The sequence below is a fragment of the Ranitomeya variabilis genome, chromosome 4 (genome assembly GCF_051348905.1).
Source record: "Ranitomeya variabilis isolate aRanVar5 chromosome 4, aRanVar5.hap1, whole genome shotgun sequence".
In the NCBI taxonomy this organism is placed as follows: Eukaryota; Metazoa; Chordata; class Amphibia; order Anura; family Dendrobatidae; genus Ranitomeya; species Ranitomeya variabilis.
In genome coordinates this window covers 98562388-98588495 of record NC_135235.1, presented here as the reverse complement: position 1 = coordinate 98588495, position 26108 = coordinate 98562388, and the positions used below count along the sequence as shown (strand labels likewise).

General features: G+C 46.3%; 1 protein-coding gene across 4 annotated transcripts in view; it reads right to left on the bottom strand.

The window, feature by feature from the left end:
* The window catches only part of TNKS2 (tankyrase 2), a 73097-nt gene that overhangs the window by 7520 nt on the left and 39469 nt on the right, over positions 1-26108 (bottom strand). For 2 of the 4 annotated variants that reach the window (XM_077258964.1, XM_077258965.1), the window contains 13 exons: positions 20828-20919; positions 20665-20743; positions 20339-20510; positions 20124-20203; positions 18149-18294; positions 17365-17530; positions 7504-7723; positions 5477-5586; positions 4866-5054; positions 4353-4605; positions 3485-3567; positions 1834-1954; positions 1505-1602 (listed from right to left, as the gene is read on the bottom strand). In XM_077258964.1, the coding sequence (XP_077115079.1) occupies positions 1505-1602; positions 1834-1954; positions 3485-3567; positions 4353-4605; positions 4866-5054; positions 5477-5586; positions 7504-7723; positions 17365-17530; positions 18149-18294; positions 20124-20203; positions 20339-20510; positions 20665-20743; positions 20828-20919 (1809 nt within the window). Of the gene's footprint in view, positions 1-1504; positions 1603-1833; positions 1955-3484; positions 3571-4352; positions 4606-4865; positions 5055-5476; positions 5587-7503; positions 7724-17364; positions 17531-18148; positions 18295-20123; positions 20204-20338; positions 20511-20664; positions 20744-20827; positions 20920-26108 lie in introns of all 4 variants that reach the window. The other 2 variants (XM_077258967.1, XM_077258966.1) reach the window with 2 other exon arrangements.

The following is a 26108-nucleotide window of genomic DNA, read 5'->3' as shown; positions in this document are numbered from 1 at the left end:
ATGAGATGCTCCATACATTGTGGCTCCATAAGATGCTCCACACATTTGCCCTATTTGCTGTTGCTGAGATTAAAATATAAAAAAAAAAAAATCACATACTCACCTCTCCTTGCTCAGGCCCCCGGCACTTGTGATAGTCACCATCCACTTTCCACCGCTGCGCGCTGCTCTGTCTTCCATCCTCTGCACTGACTGCTCAGGCAGAGGGCGGCGCACACAAATCGCGTCATCGCGCCCTCTGACCTGAACAGTCACAGCCAGAGGACGGAAGACAGAGCGGCCCGCAGCGGTGCAACGAGGAAGGTGACTATCACGCAATGCTCACCTCCCCCGATATACTCACCTGCTCCCGGCACGGTCCCTGGCAGCGTCTCACTGTCAGATGGTCTCCGGGTGCTGGCGGCATCTTCCTGTGTTCAGCGGTCACGTACCGCTCATTACAGTAATGAATATGCACGCATATTCATTACTGTAATGAGTGGTACCACGTGACCGCTGAACACAGGAAGAGCTGCCCGAAGACCATGGGACATGCAGGGACAGCGCCAGGAGCAGGTGAGTATGTGACAGCCGCCGCTCCCCCTCACCCGCCGACACTGACTTGAGTATAAGCCGAGAGGGTCACTTTCAGCCCATTTTTTTGGGCTGAAAATCTTGGCTTATACTCGAGTATATACGGTAAATCTCCGAACACTAAAAAATACTCGGAGGACCCCCGAGCGTGTTCAGGAAATCTCGAGTAACGAGTATATTCGCTCATCACTAGTAATATCGCTACCGCGCTGAGACCGACAGAGAGCTGCCAAACAAGCAAAACAAAAATGGGGGGCTAGTAATAGTGCACATGCTAAAGTAATTATATTTATATAGGCTGTTTGGACAGACTTGTAAGTCCACAGAAATCCACCTCTTTGTGAGGTCTGTTGTGACTATGTGTGTCATAGGCTATGTTGCACACAGGCTCAAATTCAATGCCGCAGGTAAAAAAAACAAACAAACAGTGTTAATATACCTTATAGTTAATGTGCTCCATGTGTGTTAATATCCTACCATTTAACTCAAATGTCTGTTTTGCTAATACAGCAGCAATCTTGCTCCATCTAGCACTGTACTAGCATTACGATGCATGCATGTGCATAACCCTAACATTCTGAACCAAACTGCACCTTTATGCATTTAGCGGCAGCATCACTAAATCTCCATTTCAGTGTACATGTGGCGCTGCGGTTTTGAATTTGAGCCTGTGTGTAACATGTCCATTGTGACCATGTGTGTCATAGGCTCTCACATAAAAGGTGGATTTCTGTGGACTTACAAGTCCAAACAACCTATATAAATATAATTACTTTTGCATTTGCACTGTTAATAGCCCCCCTTTTTAGTTCTGCTTGTTTGGCAGCTCTGTATCGGTGTCAGCGCGGTAGCGATCTTTTGTATCCATCTTATATATGTATATTAAATTAAGAAAGAAGTATGAATGGTACGATCACAAATGAAACAATACCTCTTCATCCACAGATAGAAATTCCTTATCATCTGGAGCAAGGTCGATTAATATAGTCCCACTGTTCGATGTATTCAGTGTCAAGTATGGATTCAACCCTATAAATTCCAGCAAAATCATAAATCAATAAATGTAAAAACTTTACATCCCATACACTGTCAGAGTTTATATGTGATTAACTGCGTTAAATTTGTGATGTGCATCATCAACACATGAACACGAGATCGTACACTGATCAAACCTGAACGTCATTCGCTCATCATTGTATCAGACGATATTACTGTAAATATTTCATTGATACAAAAAGGAATAAAAGATATAAATGTTACCTTGTTGGCCGGATATCAGCCTCTCTACGCCTTTTATGATTTTATGTCTGTGCCCATATGCATTAATTCCGATTTCCTTGAATTCTTTGTGTCCCATTTCAATTAGAACATCTAGTGTTATCTGTAAGCAGACCGGACACAGAATGTAGAATACATTTACAGAAAAAGCGGCTGGAAAAACGAGACTTCACAGCACAAAGCACACTTCTGCCTTCCTTAGGCTCTCCTCCACACTACTGTCACAATTTGGACATCATATCGATAGTTGTATGAGGGTCAATAATAATAAGGATCTTATTATGCTTTACCTAAAGGGTTATTCTCATGTTATTTCATGGTTAAAGTTGCAAAGTGCAAAACAAGCAGCTTTGCAGTTTACGTTTCATTAAAAATAGTCTCTGTCCTCAAAGAACAAAGGCGTTTTTATCTTTATTGCATTCAGCTCATGGCCTAGGTTACCGACCACCTCTGCAGTCTATCAACAGTGGCCAATCTAAAGGCCCCGTCTCACATAGCGAGATCGCTAGCGAGATCGCTGCTGAGTCACAAGTTTTGTGACGCAACAGCGACCTCCATAGCGATCTCGCTATGTGTGACACGTACCAGCGATCAGGCCCCTGCTGCGAGATCGCTGGTCGTGTCGGAATGGCCTGGACCTTTTTTTGGTCGTTGAGGCCCCGCTGACATCGCTGAATCGGTGTGTGTGACACCGATCCAGCGATGTCTTCACTGGTAACCAGGGTAAACATCGGGTTACTAAGCGCAGGGCCGCGCTTAGTAACCCGATGTTTACCCTGGTTACCAAAAAAAACAAACAGTACATACTCGCCTTTCGGTGTCCAGGTCCCTTGCCGTCTGCTTCCTGCTCTCACTGACTGAGCCGCCGTACAGTGAGAAGTGAGAGCACAGCAGTGACGTCACCGCTGCGCTCTGCTCTCAGTGTACGGCGGCTCAGTCAGAGCAGGAAGCAGACGGCAAGGGACCTGGACACCGAAAGGCGAGTATGTACTGTTTGTTTTTTTTGGTAACCAGGGTAAACATCGGGTTACTAAGCGCGGCCCTGCGCTTAGTAACCCGATGTTTACCCTGGTTACCCGGGTGCTGCAGGGGGACTTCGGCATCGTTGAAGACAGTTTCAACGATGCCGAAGTCGTTCCCCTGATCGTTGGTCGCTGGAGAGAGCTGTCTGTGTGACAGCTCCCCAGCGACCACACAACGACTTACCAACGATCACGGCCAGGTCGTATCGCTGGTCGTGATCGTTGGTAAATCGCTTAGTGAGACGGGGCCTTTAAAGGCAAGTACAGTGCTTACAAGCTCTTTACAATAGAGCTGGCAAGTTCTGCTGTGAAGGTGTGCGGATCGCTGGACTGAGCGCTCCTCTGATGCGACAGAATAAAAGCTTCCTCTGCGTGCAGTTGGGGCCAGGGGCGCAGCAATGATGCCAATTTGAAATGTTAATCAAAAGTGTCCTATGGCAAGTAGGATGCTGGGAAGAGTACATTGCTAAGAAGATGGGACCATCCATGTAAGCATCTGACTATTCCATTATACTGCCCCTATAATAAAACAGTGATGCTGAGTATAAGAAGTCATTGCCATTGTAGAAGCTTCATTTGGTAACAGCTCAGCTCTGGGATTACTAACTCACCTGCTCCCTCTCAAAGATCTCAATTAAGTGCTCAAGTCCAAGGTTCCTCAAAAACTGATTGATACTGAGATCCATGCCAGGCACTTAAAAATAAAACAAAAACAAACAAACACTTATATCATCGTGTGCAACAATGTCTAAACAATGCAAGGTATATGAAAGCAATCTCCACAGCACTAGTTATTAAAGGGGTATAACTAAAAATTTAAGGCATCGCCTATCTGAGGTCCACTGATCTGGATAACAGGGCTCTGAAGTGTGACCTTTGTAATGAGCCACAATGCTGTATGCACACATCCACTCCACTCCTTGTCTGTGGGACGGCCAAACCTGCAGCATCAGGCCACCTCACAGTCCTATAAACAATAAATGGAGGGGTGATGCGGATGCAGAACGCTCGCTTTAGCCATCATAAGATTAAAGGCGTTGTCCATTACTTTAGAATTGATGACCTACCCTTATGTAATCGGTGTTGGCTGCCGGAAGTACTCACTTGCCAAGCTGTTTCGTCTACTAATACTGCCTGGAACATGGTACTACACATCCGCCTCCTATTCAAAAGAGTAGGAGGCAGATGGGCAGTAACATGCAGCGGCCATTATTAGAAGATGGTCAGCTCTGCAAGTAGGTACCTCCAGCCAGCAGCAGCCAACCCTGATAACCGCTTTTCGCCGGGGGTGTGGGACCCTGGTCGATCAGACATTGATGACCTGTCCTAGAGAGAGGTCATCAATATTAAAATAGTGGACAGCCTCTAAGTATATGAAAAAGCTTAACAAATTTAATTGTAACCACACTAAATCATCTTTTTATGTGGTTGGACAACCCCGGTAGCCCATGTATCTTATCAGCATTATTTGCCATTTACCTTCTTCTTTTCTCTCTAAACCAACAGCTCCCTCAGCAATGCCACTACTTTCTGATGGTGCGTCAGGGAAGCTTATAGCCAGGTTGTCCAAGCTGCTGGCAGCAGAGAGAGTTGGCGGACTGGAGGGCGCAGATGACAAAGCTGCGGCTGATGGGTTGGTGGGCTGGGAAACATTGATCACCTGAGGTTTATAAAACGTGGGTAGAGCAGCGGACGGCATAGCTGCTGCCAGGAGGGTTCGGACGTCATCAGCCTGATTAACGAAACAATACAATAAACAGACGTGCAGCTTCTTGGAAGTAAAGCGCAAAAACGAGATCAGACATTTGTGATGTAAAATTATTGGGTGATAGGTTAACAGTAAAGGGGAAGAGCGCAGGACATAAATCAATATTTAAGAGGAGAAAGACAAGAAGTAGTGAAGAACTCAAGGCATTTTCACAGTAGAAGCAAAATGTTGTCAATTTCTGAGGAACACACAGAATTTAACTAATGTAGTTAACAAATACTTACTCCAACCAAGTCTAAGGAGGTTTGTCCCTCTTGATTTTTCAGAGTAGGGTCTGCCCCGTGTGCCAAGAGCAGGGCACACAGCTGCGTTCTTCCCTTCTGAGCAGCTTCATGCAGGGGTGTGAAAGCCCACTTGTCAGTGGCGTTAACACATGCATTGAATTTTATAAGCAAAGCGGCCACGTCCACATGCTGTAAACAACAACATCCGGCGGGTTAGTACAACACATATACGTATAGGTACCATACAATGCCATAGCTGATCTCTGTGGAAAAGTAGAAACCATTTCATTCACACACGGAGGGGGAGATTCACCAAAAGCTTTTATGCAAAAAATACTGTCGGAAAATGTTTAAGAATGTTGTTGCGCAAAAAGTCAAAATTACGCAAAAATGTTGTAACTTTAGGCAGTTTCACACCAGTCTGAAGCAGCTCTGCCCAAATGGAAAGATCGGGAGAGGAGCGGGGCTCAAATGTTGGAAACCAGCAAAATACATGTACATTGTCACTTTACACAACTGGTAAATTACTGTATATGTGCACCCATCTATGTAAATATATGCCTATATAATGTCCTTAATAATATCTACCGCAGAATATTTCAGAGACATACCCCATAAGAAGCTGCATTGTGCAATGGGATTAGTCCTCCTTTATCTTGTGCATTTACATCAGCGCCATGTTGGAGCAAGTATTCAGCAACCTCTAGGTTATTATAGCCAGCTGGTAAAAACAGAAAAAAATTGGTCACGTTTTCTGTATCATTGCAGTCTTAGGCCTCTTTCACACTTCCGTGTTTTAGAATCAGTCACAATCCGTCAAAGTGTTGAAAAGACGGATCCTGTGCAGATTGTAAAAAACGGATGCACTGGATCCTGTTTTTTGACGGATCAGTTTTAAATTAAAGGAATAGAAATCCTTCCAGGCATACTCAGTGTAAAAAAACAATCTGTTGCTGGATTCCGTCATTTGACGGACAGCAACGGATCCGGCGCCCATAGGCTTCCATTCTAGCCAACGACGGACGCTGCAGGATCCGTCGCTGTACGTTTTGCCGACGCAGACAAAAAACGTTACATTGAACGTTTTTTCCAGACGACGGATCCGTTTTTTTCCCCAAAACGACGCATTGCAACGGATCTGAAAAGACTGAAGTGTGAAAGAGGCCTAAGTCTAAGACAAGTACAAACTACTAAGTAAAAGACAGTCCAAGACATCATTTAGCTACAGCAAATATGAGAGGAAAAAAAAAAAAAAGCACTGGCATTATGATTGTTGCTCTATAGGCTATTTTAGCCTCCTTAGCCCTTTCTTTTGCTGCACTACGCCAAGTGACTACATGGCAGGTTGTATGTTTGGACCCTTATTTCCCAGGTTTGCTATGCAATCATTACCTTAGCACCCCCATGTGTGTTTTTGTGGCTATTTTAGTCTACATGGGAACCTACATTTGTGGGTATTTATTCCTGTTACAACAAGGGAACTAATACCACGCACAGCAATTATGTCAGGTTATATATTTGGGCCTTATTTTCCCAGATTTATACACAATCATCACTCTGGCACTTTCTTGTTGTGGTTTTGTTGGCTATTTGGCTGCATGGGACCCCACAACAGTGTGTATTCCTTCCTATAACTCAAGGAGAAATATAGGTCAGTGCTGGGACTCAATATTGAGTGTATACTATGGTATGCTTTTCATACTGAACCAGTCATAACCTTAAAGGGAACCTGTCACGCCCAAAATGGAAGGTGAGCTAAGCCCACTGGCATCAGGGGCTTATCTACAGCATTCTGTTGAGGGCAGAGCAAAGTACTGCAGTGCGCAGGCGCCGGGAAAGGTCAGAGACGCCCAGCGCCTGTGCACTGCAGTACTTTGCTCTGCCCTTAACAGGGCAGATAAGTACGCCTGTGCCGGAGCCGCAGCGTGACTACAAGAAGAGGACGTCATCGTAAGAAGATGGGAGGCCCCGGACCGGACCGCAACGCCCATCGGACCGGACCGCCCCTGGGTGAGTATAATGTAACCTCTTTTTCTCATCTTTCAGGATACATCGGGGCTTACCTACAGCATTCCAGAATGCTGTAGATAAGCCCCTGATGCCAGTGGGCTTAGCTCACCTTCGATTTTAGGGGAGACAGGTTCCCTTTCATTGGTAAATTGTTGCAAGCTACTATTGTATTGTGAATAGATTCTATGCATTATTGTGTGATTATATTATACTCTAGATGCAATATAGGTTATAACTAACATCCTTTTTTCTAGATAAGGGTATTTATTCCATTATTTTTTGGGTCATAATTCAATGTTTACACATGTTTGTACTTACAGCTAGTCCATTCTTTCATTCCTTATATTGTTCCATCTCATGACACATTTAGTCTGGGGGGGGGGGGGGGGGGTGTTGGTTTATCGGTTATGTATGTATGTTCTTAATCATTGTTTGGTTTGAGGTGTAATAAAGGTTGTTATATTTTCTTACTATACTGAGGATGTGCATACCCTTATTAGTCTAGTCTATTTTCTCCTTTGATCTTCTACAGCAAATATGAAGACTTGATTCTGGGGGGGATAAATCACCAAGAACCATATACTCAGCAACTTAAAATAAGGAAAGCTTCATGCTAACCAATACTGACCCGCTAAATGTAACGGCGTTGAATGCCGGCCCTGTGTATCCCTGCAGTTGACATTTTCCAGGGTGCACAATTTCTTAACTCGAGCCACGCAGCCTCGTTTAGCAGCATCTAATAAGGCAGCATCTCCTCGGAGAAGATCCTGAATGTCTGTATCTCCGTCCTTCACCAGATCCAATGCGGTGTTACCATCTCTGTTCTTCTTTGTTGAATCAGCTCCATGCTGTTCACATGAGAGCAGAAGAAACGTTAAAATCATTAAGGCCATGTTCACACTTTGCGGTGTGCTCTGCGGGTTCTCCCGCAGCGGATTTGATAAATCTGCAGGGCAAACCCGCTGTGGTTATCCCTGCAGATTTATCGCGGTTTGTTCCGCGGTTTCCGCTGCGGGTTTCCGCCTATACTATTGATGCTGCATATGCAGCAATATGCAGCATCAATAGTAATGTTAAAATAATAAAAAAAAGTTTATATACTCACCCTCTGACGTCGCGATCTCCTCGGCGCTGCACCCGGCTCTCCGGTTCCAAAGATGATGTGCGAGAAGGACCTTCGTGACGTCACGGTCATGTGACCGCGGCGTCATCACGGTCATGTGACCGCGGCGTCACCGCAGGTCCTGTTCGCACAGCAACTCTGACCGGCCGGCCGCGTGCAGCGCTGAGAGGCGAGTATAACATGATTTTTTATTTTAATTCTTTTTTTTACACTATTTATGGTTCCCAGGGCCTGGAGGAGAGTCTCCTCTCCTGCACCCCGGGTACCATCCGCACATTATCCACTTACTTCCCGCAACGTGGGCACAGCCCCATGCGGAAAGTAAGCGGTTCAATGCATTCCTATGGGTGCAGAATCGTAGCGATTCTGCACAAAAGTGACATGCTGCGGAATATAAACCGCTGCGTTTCTGCGCGGTTTTTCCCGCAGCATGTGCACAGCGGTTTGCGGTTTCCATAGGTTTACATGTAAATGTAAACGCAATGGAAACTGCAGCGGACCCGCAGCGGCAAAATCGCGGCGGTTCCGCGGTAAAAACCGCAAAGTGTGAACGTGGCCTAAGTGTTGTTTCCTTGTTCACTACATTATCTTGGAAAAGTAATCACCTGCAAATAATCCACATCATAACAGTATGTGCAGAGGAAGACTATACATAGAATATAATGTACCTCCAGATACGCTTTAGCATGTCCTGTGTCTGTAACCAAAACACTGGTTAGATAAGCACAGGATGCGCTAAGGCATGAAAGGGTTATTCCCTACTGCAAGATCCTATCCCAATATGTAGCAGGTGTAATATTAGCAAATACCTCCAATTAGAAATGTAGTATAGTTTTTCTGATTCACGGTGTCTTTTTCCTCATATGCAGCCACTGCAGATCATAGGTATCCATGGTTTACGACCATTAGCGACTAGCTAACTGCCACTTTATCAGTGGTCATAACCATGGATACCTAAGATCTGCAAGGTCTCCACGAGGCAACTGGACCCTCCACTTAGTGTAGTGGAGGGCGGCTCCTGCTACACTAACCTGGGTGTTTGACTCAGCTGCACCCGCTTCACCAGCCTGTGCCCGGCTGCACCCGCTTCACCAGCCTCCGCCCGGCTGCACCCGCTTCACCAGCCTCCGCCCGGCTGCACCCGCTTCACCAGCCTCCGCCCGGCTGCACCCGCTTCACCAGCCTCCGCCCGGCTGCACCCGCTTCACCAGCCTCCGCCCGGCTGCACCCGCTTCACCAGCCTCCGCCCGGCTGCACCCGCTTCACCAGCCTCCGCCCGGCTGCACCCGCTTCACCAGCCTCCGCCCGGCTGCACCCGCTTCACCAGCCTCTGCCCGGCTGCACCCGCTTCACCAGCCTCTGCCCGGCTGCACCCGCTTCACCAGCCTCTGCCCGGCTGCACCTGCTTCACCAGCCTTCGCCCGGCTGCACCTGCTTCACCAGCCTGTGCCCGGCTACACCTGCTTCACCAGCCTGTGCCCGGCTACACCTGATTCATTCACAACCCACATCAAAGTGCTGTACAGGAATGTATAACATGATGCGGGCCGTACAAATTAGGGAGGTGCTCGTCTTCTATGCACACCAGTTCCTGCTGCGTTTAGCACCCACATTAAAGCTCTACACAAAAATGTACAGGATGTAAACGCTAGTAAGCACAAGATGGTCCTTGCAAGCTGCCTTCTGTACCAAGCAGTTCTTTATGCTTTCAGGTCATACATCGAAACACTAGAAGTGAGGAGGAGGAGGAAGAGTGGGAGAAGAAGGCAGCGTCATCCCATCACGCAGCACGGTGCACTGTAGCAAAGAGAGGCTCCTGCTACACCAAATGTAATTTTAGAAAACATGGATATTTTTCTGCATATAGATTGCAATCACTGTCCTGGGGCAAGAACTCTGCTCTTTGGTGGAAGCATTTCTATAAGAGACACTGTCCTGTGACGGACTATGTACTAGAAGAGAATGTGAAGCTCCATAGAGAAGCCCAATATTTACAATACTTTCTGGTCTGTACATTCATGAGAACTGGAAGTGCAGAGGGACTCGAGCCGGAATTGTTTTAAGGTAAAATTGTATGTTAAAAGTCATCAAAGATCAACCCCTTCACCCCCAAGGGTGGTTTGCACGTTATGGACCGGGCCAATTTTTACAATTCTGACCACTGTCCCTTTATGAGGTTATAACTCTGGAACTCTTCAACGGATCCTGGTGATTCTGACATTGTTTTCTCGTGACATATTGTACTTCATGATAGTGGTAAAATTTCTTTGATATTACCTGCGTTTATTTGTGAAAAAAATGGAAATTTGGCGAAAATTTTGAAAATTTCGCAATTTTCCAAATTTGAATTTTTATGCAATTAAATCACAGTGATATGTCACACAAAATACTTAATAAGTAACATTTCCCACATGTCTACTTTACATCAGCACCATTTTGGAACCAAAATTTTTTTTTGTTAGGGAGTTATAAGGGTTAAAAGTTGACCAGCAATTTCTCATTTTTACAACACCATTTTTTTTTAGGGACCACATCTCATTTGAAGTCATTTTGAGGGGTCTATATGATAGAAAATACCCAAGTGTGACACCATTCTAAAAACTGCACCCCTCAAGGTGCTCAAAACCACATTCAAAAAGTTTATTAACCCTTCAGGTGTTTCACAGGAATTTTTGGAATGTTTAAATAAAAATGAACATTTAACTTTTTTTCACACAAAATTTACTTCAGCTCCAATTTGTTTTATTTTACCAAGGGTAACAGGAGAAAATGGACCCCAAAAGTTGTTAAACAATTTGTCCTGAGTACGCCGATACCCCATATGTAGGGGTAAACCACTGTTTGGGCGCATGACAGAGCTCGAAAGCGAAGGAGCGCCATTTGACTTTTCAATGCAAAATTGACTGGAATTGAGATGGGACGCCATGTTGCGTTTGGAGAGCCACTGATGTGCCTAAACATTGAATCCCCCCACAAGTGACACGATTTTGGAAAGTAGACCCCCTAAGGAACTTATCTAGATGTGTTGTGAGCACTTTGACCTACCAAGTGCTTCACAGAAGTTTATAATGCAGAACCGTAAAAATAAAAAATCATATTTTTTCACAAAAATGATCTTTTCGCCCCCAATTTTTTATTTTCCCAAGGGTAAGAGAAGAAATTGGACCCCAAAAGTTGTTGTACAATTTGTCCTGAGTACGCTGATACCCCATATGTGGGGGTAAACCACTGTTTGGGCGCATGGGAGAGCTCGGAAGGGAAGGAGCGCCGTTTGACTTTTCACTGCAAAATTGACAGGAATTGACATGGGACGCCATGTTGCGTTTGGAGAGCCACTGATGTGCCTAAACATTGAAACCCCCCCACAAGTGACACCATTTTGGAAAGTAGACCCCCTAAGGAACTTATCTAGAGGTGTGGTGAGCACTTTGACCCACCAAGTGCTTCACAGAAGTTTATAATGAAGAGCCGTAAAAATAAAACAAAAATTTTTTCCCACAAAAATTATTTTTTAGCCCCCAGTTTTGTATTTTCCCGAGGGTAACAGGAGAAATTGGACCCCAAAAGTTGTTGTCCAATTTGTCCTGAGTACGCTGATACCCCATATGTAGGGGGGAACCACCGTTTGGGTGCATGGGAGGGCTCGGAGGGATGGAGCGCCATTTGGAATGCAGACTTAGATGGAATGGTCTGCAGGCGTCACATTGCGTTTGCAGAGCCCCTAATGTACCTAAACAGTAAACCCCCCCCACAAGTGACACCATTTTGGAAAGTAGACCCCCTAAGGAACTCATCTAGATGTGTTGTGAGAGCTTTGAACCCCCAAGTGTTTCACTACAGTTTATAACGGAGAGCCGTGCAAATAAAAAATATTTTTTTTCCACAAAAATTATTTTTTAGCCCCCAGTTTTGTATTTTTCCAAGGTTAACAGGAGAAATTGGACCCTATATATTGTTGTCCAATTTGTCCTGAGTACGATGATACCTGATATCTGGGGGGAACCACCGTTTGAGCGCATGGCAGAGCTCGGAAGGGAAGGATCATCATTTGCAATGCAGACTTAGATGGATTGGTCTGCAGGCGTCACATTGCATTTGCAGAGCCCCTAATGTACCTAAACAGTAGAAACCCCCCACAAGTGACCCAATATTGGAAACTAGACCCCCCAAGGAACTTATCTAGTTGTGTTGTGAGAACTTTGAACCCCCAAGTGTTTCACTACAGTTTATAACGCAGAGCCGTGAAAATAAAAAAAATAAAAAATTTCCCCCAAAAATTATCTTTTAGCCCCCAGTTTTGTATTTTCCCAATGGTAACAGGAGAAATTGGACCCCAAAAGTTGTTGTCCAATTTGTCTTGAGTACGCTGATACCCCATATGTGGGGGGGAACCACCGTTTGGGCGCATGGGAGGGCTCGGAAGGGAAGGAGCGCCATTTGGAATGCAGATTTAGATGGAATGGTCTGCAGGCGTCACATTGCATTTGCAGAGCCCCTAATGTACCTAAACAGTAGAAACCCCCCACAAGTGACACCATTTTGGAAAGTAGACCCCCTAAGGAACTCATCTAGATGTGTTGTGAGAGCTTTGAACCCCCCAAGTGTTTCACTACAGTTTATAACCCAGAGCCATGCAAATAAAAAAAAATTTTTTTTCCACAAAAATTATTTTTTAGCCCCTAGTTTTGTATTTTCCCAAGGGTAACAGGAGAAATTGGACCCCAAAAGTTGTTCTCCAAAGTGTTCCGAGTACGCTGATACCCCATATGTTGGGGTAAACCCCTGTTTGGGCGCACGGGAGAGCTTGGAAGGGAAGAAGCACTGATTTACTTTTTCAACGCAGAATTGGCTGGAATTGAAATCGGACGCCATGTCACATTTGGAGAGCCCCTGATGTGCCTTAACAGTGGAAACCCCCAATTATAACTGAAACCCTAATCCAAACACACCCCTTACCCTAACCCCAACGGTAACCCTAACCACACCCCTAACCCAGACACACCCCTAACACTAATCCCAACCCTATTCCCAACCGTAAATGTAATCCAAACCCTAACCCTAACTTTAGCCCCAACCCTAACTGTAGCCTTAACCCTAGCCCTAACCCTAGCAATAACCCTAACCCTAGCCCTAACCCTAGCAATAACCCTAGCCCTAACCCTAGCCCTAACCCTAATGGGAAAATGGAAATAAATACATTTTTTAAATTTTTTTAATTTTTCCCTAACTAAGGGGGTGATAAAGGGTGGTTTGATTTACTTTTATAGCGGGTTATTTAGCGGATTTTTATGATTGGCAGCCGTCACACACTGAAAGACGCTTTTTATTGCAAAAAATATTTTTTGCGTTACCACATTTTGAGAGCTATAATTTTTCCATATTTGAGTCCACAGAGTTATGTGAGATCTTGTTTTTTGCGGGACGAGTTGACGTTTTTATTGGTAACATGTTCGGGCACGGGAGATTTTTTTGATCGCTTTTTATTCCGATTTTTGTGAGGCAGAATGACCAAAAACCAGCTATTCATGAATTTCTTTTGGGGGAGGCGTTTATACCGTTCCGCGTTTGGTAAAATTGATAAAGCAGTTTTTTTCTTCGGGTCAGTACGATTACAGCGATACCTCATTTATATAATTTTTTTTATGTTTTGGCGCTTTTATACGATAAAAGCTAATTTATAGAAAAAATAATTATTTTGGCATCGCTTTATTCTGAGGACTATAACTTTTTTTATTTTTTCGCTGATGATGGTGTATGGTGGCTCGTTTTTTGCGGGACAAGATGACGTTTTCAGCGGTACCATGGTTATTTATATCCGTCTTTTTGATCGCGTGTTATTCCACTTTTTGTTTGGCGGTATGAGAATAAAGCGTTGTTTTTTGCCTCGTTTTTTTTTTTTTTACGGTGTTCACTGAAGGGGTTAACTAGTGATATAGTTTTATAGGTGGGGTCGTTACGGACGCGGCGATACTAAATATGTGTACTTTTATTGTTTGATTTTTTTTTTTATTTAGATAAAGAAATGTATTTATGGGAATAATTTTTTTATTTTATTTATTTATTTAGGATTTTTTTTTTATTTATTTTTTTTACACATGTGGACATTTTTTTTAAACTTTTTTACTTTGTCCCAGGGGGGGGGGGACATTACAGATCGGTGATTTGACAGTGTGCACAGCACTCTGTCAAATTGGCGATCTCACTTAGAGTGCAGCAAGCTTACCAGCGCCTGCACTGAGCAGACACTCGGTAAGCCACCTCCCTTCCCTGCAGGACCCGGATGCCGCGGCCATCTTGGATCCGGGACCTGCGGCGAGGAGGGAGGTAGGAGACCCTCAGAGCAACGCGATCATATCGCGTTGCTCCGGGGGTCTCAGGGAAGCCCGCAGGGAGCCCCCTCCCTGCGCGATGCTTCCCTATACCGCCGGTACACCGTGATCATGTTTGATCGCGGTGTGCCGGGGGTTAATGTGCCGGGGGCGGTCCGTGACCGCTCCTGGCACATAGTGCCGGATGTCAGCTGCGATAGTCAGCTGACACCCGACCGCGATCGGCCGCGCTCCCCCCGTGAGCGCGACCGATCGTGCTGGACGTACTATTCCGTCCTTGGGAAGTAGGGCCCACCCCACATGGACGGAATAGTACGTCTAATGACAGAAAGGGGTTAAAACAGTCCAGGACTAAATTGTGCCCAAAGGTTAAGTGTCATTTCATAAGTGGTTCAGTACAGCTGGGATTGCGATGGGAACAAGGCCAGCATTAAAATAGTCATCCATTTTTTTCCATATTGCTAATGGATCACTATTCTGAGACTTTATCTCACTCCATTTGTTGAAAGAAGTTCTGTAGTTCCTCCGATTGCCTCTCGGCATCGTGAGTAGTTCTCTCACCCACTTCTGACCCTTCCATGCTCCATTACAGGAGATTCTCGGCTTGGGTGGCAGCAGAGGAGGGAGACGTGGCCAGCAGTGGAGGGAGCCGTGGGCAGGAGAGGAGGAGGGAGCCGTGGGCAGCAGAGGAGGAGGGAGCCGTGGAGGGGGGACGTGGCCAGCAGTGGAGGGGAGACGTGGCCAGCAGTGGAGGGGGGGAGGAGACGTGGCCAGCAGTGGAGGGGGGGGGGAGACGTGGCCAGCAGTGGAGGGGGGGAGACGTGGCCAGCAGTGGAGGGGGGGGAGACGTGGCCAGCAGTGGAGGGGGGGGAGACGTGGCCAGCAGTGGAGGGGGGGGGGGGGGAGACGTGGCCAGCAGTGGAGGGGGGGGGAGATGTGGCCAGCAGTGGAGGGGGGGGGGGGAGATGTGGCCAGCAGTGGAGGGGGGAGACGTGGCCAGCAGTGGAGGGGGGGGGGGGGAGACGTGGCCAGCAGTGGAGGGGGGGGGGGGAGACGTGGCCAGCAGTGGAGGGGGGGGGGGGGGAGACGAACGTGGCCAGCAGTGATGGGGGGGAGAGACGTGGCCAGCAGTGGAGGGGGGAGACGTGGCCAGCAGTGGAGGGGGGAGACGTGGACAGCAGAGGAGGGGAGACGTGGGCAGCAGTGGAGGGGAGACGTAGGCAGCAGAGTGAGACGTGGGCAGCAGTGGAGGGGAGACATAGGCAGCAGAGAGAGACGTGGGCAGCAGTGGAGGGGAGACGTAGACAGCAGAGGAGGGGAGACGTGGGCAGCAGTGGAGGGGAGACGTAGGCAGCAGAGTGAGACATGGGCAGCAATGGAGGGGAGACGTAGGCAGCAGAGACGTGGCCAGCAGTGCAGGGGGGGAGACGTGGCCAGCAGTGGAGGGGGGGGGGGGAGACGTGGCCAGCAGTGGAGGGGGGGGGGGGGAGACGTGGCCAGCAGTGGAGGGGGGGGGGGGAGACGTGGCCAGCAGTGGAGGGGGGGGAGACGTGGCCAGCAGTGGAGGGGGGGGGGGGGGAGACGTGGCCAGCAGTGGAGGGGGGGGGGGGAGACGTGGCCAGCAGTGGAGGGGGGGAGACGTGGCCAGCAGTGGAGGGGGGGGGGAGACGTGGCCAGCAGTGGAGGGGGGGGGGGGAGACGTGGCCAGCAGTGGAGGGGGGGGGGAGACGTGGCCAGCAGTGGAGGGGGGGGGGGAGACGTGGCCAGCAGTGGAGGGGGGGGGAAGACGTGGCCAGCAGTGGAGGGGGGGGGGAGACGTGGCCAGCAGTGGAGGGGGGGGGAGACGTGGCCAGCAGTGGAGGGGGGGGAGACGTGGCCAGCAGTGGAGGGGGGGGGGGAGACGTGGCCAGCAGTGGGGGGGGGGACGTGGCCAGCAGTGGAGGGGGGGGGACGTGGCCAGCAGTGGAGGGGGGGGGAGACGTGGCCAGCAGTGGAGGGGGGGGGGGAGAGACGTGGCCAGCAGTGGAGGGGGGGAGACGTGGCCAGCAGTGGAGGGGGGGAGACGTGGCCAGCAGTGGAGGGGGGGAGACGTGGCCAGCAGTGGAGGGGGGGAGACGTGGCCAGCAGTGGAGGGGGGGAGACGTGGCCAGCAGTGGAGGGGGGAGACGTGGCCAGCAGTGGAGGGGGGAGACGTGGGCAGCAGAGGAGGAGGGAGACGTGGGCAGCAGAGGAGGAGGGAGACGTGGGCAGCAGAGGAGGAGGGAGACGTGGGCAGCAGAGGAAGAGAGACATGAGCAGCAGAGGAAGAGAGACGTGGGCAGCAGTGGAGGGGAGACGTGGGCAGCAGTAGAGGGGAGACGTGGACAACAGTGGAGGGGAGACGTGGACAGCAGTGGAGGGGAGACGTGGACAGCAGTGGAGGGGAGACGTGGGCAGCAGTAGAGCGGAGACGTGGACAGCAGTAGAGGGGAGACGTGGGCAGCAGTAGAGGGGAGACGTGGGCAGCAGTAGAGGGGAGACGTGGACAGCAGTGGAGGGAAGACGTGGGCAGCAGTAGAGGGGAGACGTGGATAGCAGTGGAGGGGAAACGTGGGCAGCAGAGGATGCCAGGATCTGTAGATCTCGGGATAGCAGTTTGCCTGCCTAATACACAGGAGGGATGCAGCTTGGCAAACAGTTTATTGAAAAAACACAATTTTTTGGAGGAAAAGTGTATAATAAACATGATGTGACAGCTACACAGACAGTTACACAAATTTCTGATGTTTTCCCCTTTACTTGTAGTACAAGATACACAGTGATAGAGTGTACTCGGCAAGCGATACTGGAACTGGCATTACAAACATGTAGTATATGTCCACAAGAGCGTTCATGTCTACTCCTCACCATAATTTATGACACCGCGTGAAGGTGTTCATGATGTAACGGACTGAGGGAAGCCCTTACATCTTTGCACGGCTGTAAATCACACAAGTTTTAGTTTTCAAGGAATCAAAAAAGGAATTTACAATATCGCTCAGTTTTGTAACCATCGTACCTGAAGGAGCAGTTTGCAGATTTCATATTTCCCTTTTGCTGCGGCCTCGTGTAAAGGTGTAAATTTCCACAAATCTGCAACATTAATAACTGCTCCGTGCTTGACAAGCAGCTCCGTTACCTCGTAGTGTCCATACGAACAGGCATTATGTAATGGAACCAAGCCCCTGGAGGAAAACGTAGAAACAAAATATTTTCTCAAGCATTGGCCATGCTGACTGGTAGTTTTTCGAAAGTTTTATATTATTGAAGGGGTCAGACTTTACATCATGGACGTGTAGTACTGCTGTCGGCATGATTGTTAAGACGCACAGCGTGCCTCCAATTCTATAGGTAGCAATGCCATATTATTCCTCCATAGGAGCATTGCTTAAAGGAAAGATTATGGTGCTCGGAGAGGTGACATGGTGGCATAGTTACCATAGGCAAAATATTAGGTCCAGGCTGGGATTACACAAGCAGTGTTTTGGGCTAAACAAAAGTGGATCCAAAGTAGAGTCTTCCCTTCAAACTTCTCTCTGGATCAATTTCTGACATTGCAGTAAAAACTGTACCAAAAATGTTGCATTTATGGTCTTAAATACAACACATAGTTCACAAGCAGAATCTGTCAGCAATATTTCCCCCAAATCTGAAGAATAAAAAAAGCAAATGAAGTGCTCTGCTGATAAGCTTGGTGTATTTAGCTAAAAATTTAATTAAGTTACTTCATTTAGTAACAACTACTAGAACATGAAAATTGCAGCTGCCGCCCTGGAGGAACGATAAGCCAGGTGACTGCTTACCCTTTATCTTTTGCGTGGACGTCAGCTCCATGTTGTAACAGGTACTCCACAACAGCCACTCGATTGTATCCTGCAGCAAAATGGAGGGGTGTAGACTGCCGCCCTTCCACATCTCTGCAGTTAACCGTTTGCGTGTTACACAATTTCTGGGAGTAGAAACAAGGTTGTTTTAGGAAAACTCTTAACCTATACAAACAATTGATCTGCAGTCGCCAGTCGCATACAGACCCGTTTGCAGTATCAGGTGAAGTGAAGCTGCTAATGTTACAACTAGTGATGAGTGATGTGTTATCGAGCATGCTCCGGTGCGAACAGAGTGAAAAAAAATATGTTGAGTCCCGCAGCTGCTGACAAACAGGCAACGCTGCATGTGTTGTGGCTGTCGAACAGCCGTGAGACATGCAGCCGCAGGGACTAACATATTTTTTGTGCACGCCGAAGTCACTGGGTTAGCACCAGAGCAGGCTCCGGTAACATCTTATCCCAGCATGCTCATTCATCACTAATTACAGCAACTTACAGGGGAAAACAAAACACGTTTCCTACATTCGGTAGGGACTAGTGTCATAAATCTATCAGACATGGCGACTTAGGCTTCTTTCACACTAGCGTCGGGCTCGGTCCGTCGCAGTGCGTCGGGCCGAGGTTACCGACGCTAGCGTTGTCTCCGCCGCACAACGGGTGCAGCGGATGCATTTTTCCAGTGCATCCGCTGCCCCATTGTGAGGTGCGGGGAGGTGGGGGCGGAGTTCCGGCCGCGCATGCGCGGTCGGAAAAAGCGGACCGTCGTGAGCAAAAAACGTTACATGTAGCATTTTTTGGTCCCGACGGTCCGCCACAACACGGCACAACCGTCGCACGACGGTTGCGACGTGTGTCAATCCGTCGCAATACGTCGCTTAATGTAAGTCTATGGGGAAAAAACGCATCCTGCAAGCACTTTTGCAGGATGCGTTTTTTCGGCAAAACGACGCATTGTGGCGGATTGCAGTTAACGCTAGTGTGAAAGTAGCCTTAGAGGGGTTACCCAGGACTTTGAAATTGATTGTCTACTTTGTGGACAGGCCATCAGTATCCGATCAGCTGTTAGCAGGACCAGACACTGCCAAAGTACATAACCAAAACACCATAGCGCAGTACGCTGTGTATTAGGTGCTCTCAGAGACAGCATCTCAGAGCCTATTGAAGTGAATGGCTGAAGCTAATGCTTGACAACTTAAAGGGAATCTGTCTCCAAGTATTAGCCTTGTAATGATGTAGGGGCTGAGACCCTGATTCCAGTATTATGGTCTGCTTGTTGTCATTTTGATATAATCGCAGTTTTTTCTGCTGCAGATTTAGCAGGGCTCTAAATGCTGAGCCCACAACACTGATTGACAGTCTGTGTATACTGTGCATTGATAAGATTCTGCTAAATCAGTGTTGAGGGAGGGGGATAGGCCCCTTTCACACATCTGGTTTTTGCCGTCAGACACAATCCGGCAAATTTTGAAAAAAACGGATCTGGCAAAAGTTGCTGCCTTATCAGTTTTTTTTCTCGTAGAGTAGTATTACCGACGGATTGTGACAGATTTCCACACGTTTCATCCGTTTTTTGCCAGATCCGTCCAAAATTAGTTTTCCGGCGGCCGGAGAAAACGTACAGAGGAACGTTTTTTTTTTCTGTCCGGCGAAAAACCGCACAGCGACAGATCCAGCGAAAAACATGAAACGTGAGGTGAAATGATGGATCCGGCGACCCAGCAGAAAAACGGATCCGTCGAACAAGTTTTCCACTATTTGCAATGGATCCGTTTTTTTTTCCAAAATTATCCGGATGTGCCTGACGGCTAAAAACTGATGTGTGAAACAGGCAACACACAGTCCAGTCCCTACATTGTGCTGATCTCCAATTGAATAAAAAAAACAAAACCTGCCGATAGGTTCCCTTTAATAAAATAATATTCTAGACCGAAAGAGAAACAAGAGCACTCACTTTTATGGTTTCCATATCTCCAGCTTTTGCCGCTTCTAGTAGTTGTCTATCTGCATCTGTATTACTGAATGATAAGCCTTCTGGTGAAAAGAAACAACATTAATGCATCCGTCACCAAACAAGGAGCACACATTTACAAACATGGTGCAAATCCTAATAGCAAAAATTAAAGAACATTTTTTAGAATCTACAAAAACTCCACGAAATCTGTGTACCTTGGAGGAGCTGCTGCACACTCTCGTTACCCATTTGAAGGGCAGTGAAGCCCTGCAGAGATACTATTGCTGGGTCACATCCGGAGTTCAGGAGAATTCGGCAGGTTTGCAAATGGCCACAATGTGCAGCACGATGGAGGCATGTCTGCCCCAAGTTATCCACTGCATTCATCTATTACAGAAGTGGAAACAATACGCAGACTCAATCAAATAGCGTAAAGCAATCATTATAGAAATGTATAGAGCGCGTATGATTATAGTAATGCACACTTGCTTGCACAGCAGAAGGACAAATCACTGATATTCCCCAATGGCAGACTCCTTACCTTTGCCTCGTGCTTTAGCAAAACCTCTGCAACATCGTTGTGGCCCTTCTCTGCTGCGACGTGCAGTGGCGTCAAAAAGCTTTAGTGCACAAAAGAGAAAAAAAATGGATTTCTAGAACATGGATTTTACTAATACAAAAATCCCACTTCTAACCGGACTTACTCTTTAGTCTCTTCATTGACATTGGCCCCTTTCCTAAGTAGCAGTTCACAAATTTGTTTTCTCTTGGGGTACGGAGAAAATGCAGCAAAATGCTGAAATACACAAAAAGAGACACTATTTCTTATACAATTTTGTTTTCAGACAGGTGCACATTATATACTGCCTGAGGCCAAGTTCACAAGACTGCGTTTTTGGTGCTTTCCATGAAAAAACTGACCACACAGCACTAGAACCAATGTTATTCATCTGAGCTGTTTAGATGAGGTTTTTTTATGGACTAAATGCGCTTGTGAAAAAAATCTGCCACATGTACTAGTTTCTGCCATGTGTCGGATGAGACGTGCTACCTATTCAAGTCTTCCAAAGAAAGAAAAATCAGATCCCCTACGGATTATACATATTGCATCGGATTCTTACCAATATATTGTAATTATTAACATAGGAAACTATTTGATTATGTATAATTTACAATAATGATGTATAAATACAGATGCCACATGGATGTAAAAAAAAAAAAAAAAATAGGCCACATGGATAATAACATGCGTGGAAAGCCTCTGTTTTCTGGGTGAAACTTGGTCTTTTTTATAAAATATATATATATATATATATATATATATATATATATATATATATATATATATATATATATATATATATATATATATATATATATATATATAGACACACACTCGTGAACTTAGCCTCTGAAATACAAAAATAAGAACATGCAGAAAGTGGAAAAATGCTTTGTTGCGACTAGAGTTTTCTCGCCATGACATCTGGTGTGGAAGTTTCAAATTTTAGCGCAACTTGTAGTTGTGCAAACTGGTGACTATGGAGTTTTATGGCGGTTTTCATTCTAAAAAGCGAGTAGTAGCCAGAGGCGTGGAGCCAAGCACCACCGGAGTCATAATTCAGAAAGTGGCGTAAACTATTACAGGAATCATGGCCGAACAAGATTTCTCATTTTGATACAAACCAAAGATGCAACAAATTCATGAAAGGAGTAAAAAAAAAAAAAAAAAAAAAAAAGTTATTTTTATTTAAATGAATGTATTTTTGACTATAAATCAACTGTCATTGGGCGTCATTGGTAATTTTCCACCATTTACCTTCAACAGCCCCTGTGCTGCATTATACTGTATATAGGTGGCTACAGAATGAGTTAACTGAGAATCGGTCCCTGAGCTTGTTCTGACTGGGCACTTGGAGCTTTACTCTGTCTCGTTTAGCTCCTCTCAGCTGATTTATGACCACAGACCACATGAAAATTGATTGAGAACTGAAACTAAGAGCATGTGAAAGCAAAGTGCATAATTTTTAAGGAAAATGAATTGTAATAAATTACTTTTAGCCTGAAATATATGCATTTTAGTAAAGAAAAAGAAAAAAAATAAATAGAAAAACTGGTCCCAGAGGTGCAGCTCTTAAAGTACAGCTTAAGATTGGGAGTGTGCAGCTCTTAAAGGGGACATAATAATAATCTCATTATTTATATAGCGCCAACATATTCCGCAGCACTTTACAGTTTTCGCACACATCTATATATGTACCGCATGTATATATATATATATATATATATATATATATATATATATATATATATATATATATATATATATATATATATATATATATATATATATATATATATATATATATAAATATTGTCTAAGGGGTACTTCTGTCTTTCTGTCCTCAACTTCCGTAACGGAAATCCCGCGTCGCTGATTGGTCTCAAGAGTTGCCTGTCATGGCTGCCGCGACCAATCAGCGACGGGCACAGTCCGATTAGTCCCTCCCTACTCTCCTGCAGTCAGTGCCCGGCACCCGCATACTCCCCTCCAGTCACCACTCACACAGGGTTAATGCCAGCGGTAACGGACCGCGTTATGGCGCGGGTAAGAGCACTCCGTTATAGCTGCTATTAACCCTGTGTGTCCCCAACTTTTTACTATTGATGCTGCCTATGCAGCATCAATAGTAAAAAGATGTAATGTTGAAAATAATAAAAAAACAAAAACCTGCTATTATCACCCTCCGTAGTCCGCCGAGGCGCGCGGATCCCGCCATCTTCTGTTCCAAGAGATGCATTGCGAAATTACCCAGAAGACTAAGCGGTCTCGCGAGACCGCTAAGTCATGTGGGTAATTTCGCAATGCATCCTGGGAACGGAAGATGGCAGCAGCCGCGTGCGCATGGCCACAGCTTCAATGGATCCCGGCGGGTAAGTATATAACTATTTTTTATTTTAATTATTTTTTTAAACAGGGATATGGCGCCCACAATGTTGTATACTACATGGGCTGTGTTATATACCGCGTGGCTGCTATATACAGGTCCTTCTCAAAAAATTAGCATATAGTGTTAAATTTCATTATTTACCATAATGTAATGATTACAATTAAACTTTCATATATTATAGATTCATTATCCACCAAATGAAATTTGTCAGGTCTTTTATTGTTTTAATACTGATGATTTTGGCCTACAACTCCTGATAACCCAAAAAACCTGTCTCAATAAATTAGCATATCAAGAAAAGGTTCTCTAAATGACCTATTACCCTAATCTTCTGAATCAACTAATTAACTCTAAACACATGCAAAAGATACCTGAGGCTTTTAAAAACTCCCTGCCTGGTTCATTACTCAAAACCCACATCATGGGTAAGGGTACCGTCACACAGTGAAATTTCCATCGCTACGACGGTACGATTCGTGACGTTCTAGCGATATCGTTACGATATCGCAGTGTCTGACACGCAGCAGCGATCAGGGACCCTGCTGAGAATCGTACGTCGTAGCACATCGTTTGGAACTTTCTTTCGTCGCTTGATCACCCGCTGACATCGCTGGATCGTTGTGTGTGACAGCGATCCAGCGATGTGTTCGCTTGTAACCAGGGTAAACATCGGGTAACTAAGCGCAGGGCCGCGCTTAGTAACCCGATGTTTACCCTGGTTACAAGCGTAAACGTAAAAAAAACAAACAGTACATACTTACATTCCGGTGTCAGTCCTCCGGCGTCTCAGCTTCTCTGCACTGTGTGAGCGCCTGCCGGCCGGAAAGCGAGCACAGCGGTGACGCGGTGACGTCACCGCTCTGCTTTCCGGCTATGGCGCTTACACAGTGGAGAGAAGCAGAACGCCGGGGACAGACACCGGAATGTAAGTATGTACTGTTTGTTTTTTTTACGTTAACGCTGGTAACCAGGGTAAACATCGGGTTACTAAGCGCGGCCCTGCGCTTAGTAACCCGATGTTTACCCTGGTTACCCGGGGACTTCGGCATCGCTCCAGCGCCGTGATTGCAAAGTGTGACCGCAGTCTACGACGCTGGAGCGATATTCATACGACGCTGCGACGTCACGAATCGTGCCGTCGCAGCGATGGAAATTTCACTGTGTGACGGTACCCTAAGACTAGCGACCTGACAGATGTCAAGAAGGCCATCATTGACACCCTCAAGCAAGAGGGTAAGACCCAGAAAGAAATTTCTCAACAAATAGGCTGTTCCCAGAGTGCTGTATCAAGGCACCTCAATGGTAAGTCTGTTGGAAGGAAACAATGTGGCAGAAAACGCTGTACAACGAGAAGAGGTGACCGGACCCTGAGGAAGATTGTGGAGAAGGACCGATTCCAGACCTTGGGGAACCTGAGGAAGCAGTGGACTGAGTCTGGTGTGGAAACATCCAGAGCCACCGTGCACAGGCGTGTGCAGGAAATGGGCTACAGGTGCCGCATTCCCCAGGTAAAGCCACTTTTGAACCAGCACTGGACTGTTGCTAAGTGGTCCCAAGTACTTTTTTCTGATGAAAGCAAATTTTGCATGTCATTCGGAAATCAAGGTGCCAGAGTCTGTAGGAAGACTGGGGAGAAGGAAATGCCAAAATGCCTGAAGTCCAGTGTCAAGTACCCACAGTCAGTGATGGTGTGGGGTGCCATGTCAGCTGCTGGTGTTGGTCCACTGTGTTTCATCAAGGGCAGGGTCAATGCAGCTAGCTATCAGGAGATTTTGGAGCACTTCATGCTTCCATCGGCTGAAATGCTTTATGGAGATGAAGATTTCATTTTTCAGCACGACCTGGCACCTGCTCACAGTGCCAAAACCACTGGTAAATGGTTTACTGACCATGGTATTACTGTGCTCAATTGGCCTGCCAACTCTCCTGACCTGAACCCCATAGAGAATCTGTGGGATATTGTGAAGAGAAAGTTGAGAGACGCAAGACCCAACACTCTGGATGAGCTTAAGGCCGCTATTGAAGCATCCTGGGCCTCCATAACATCTCAGCAGTGTCACAGGCTGATTGCCTCCATGCCACGCCGCATTGAAGCAGTCATTTCTGCCAAAGGATTCCCGACCAAGTATTGAGTGCATAACTGAACATTATTATTTGATGGTTTTTTTGTTTGGTATTAAAAAACACTTTTATTTGATTGGTCGGGTGAAATATGCTAATTTATTGAGACAGGTTTTTGGGTTATCAGGAGTTGTATGCCAAAATCATCAGTATTAAAACAATAAAAGACCTGACAAATTTCAGTTGGTGGATAATGAATCTATAGTATATGAAAGTTTAATTGTAATCATTACATTATGGTAAATAATGAAATTTAACACTATATGCTAATTTTTTGAGAAGGACCTGTACTTCATGGCCAGTGTTATATAGTACGTGGGCTCTGTTTTGTCCTGCGTGGGCTGTTTTATATAGTACGTGGGCTCTGTTTTGTCCTGCGTGGGCTGTTTTATATAGTACGTGGGCTCTGTTTTGTCCTGCGTGGGCTGTTTTATATAGTACGTGGGCTCTGTTTTGTCCTGCGTGGGCTGTTTTATATAGTACGTGGGCTCTGTTTTGTCCTGCGTGGGCTGTTTTATATAGTACGTGGGCTCTGTTTTGTCCTGCGTGGGCTGTTTTATATAGTACGTGGGCTCTGTTTTGTCCTGCGTGGGCTGTTTTATATAGTACGTGGGCTCTGTTTTGTCCTGCGTGGGCTGTTTTATATAGTACGTGGGCTCTGTTTTGTCCTGCGTGGGCTGTTTTATATAGTACGTGGGCTCTGTTTTGTCCTGCGTGGGCTGTTTTATATAGTACGTGGGCTCTGTTTTGTCCTGCGTGGGCTGTTTTATATAGTACGTGGGCTCTGTTTTGTCCTGCGTGGGCTGTTTTATATAGTACGTGGGCTCTGTTTTGTCCTGCGTGGGCTGTTTTATATAGTACGTGGGCTCTGTTTTGTCCTGCGTGGGCTGTTTTATATAGTACGTGGGCTCTG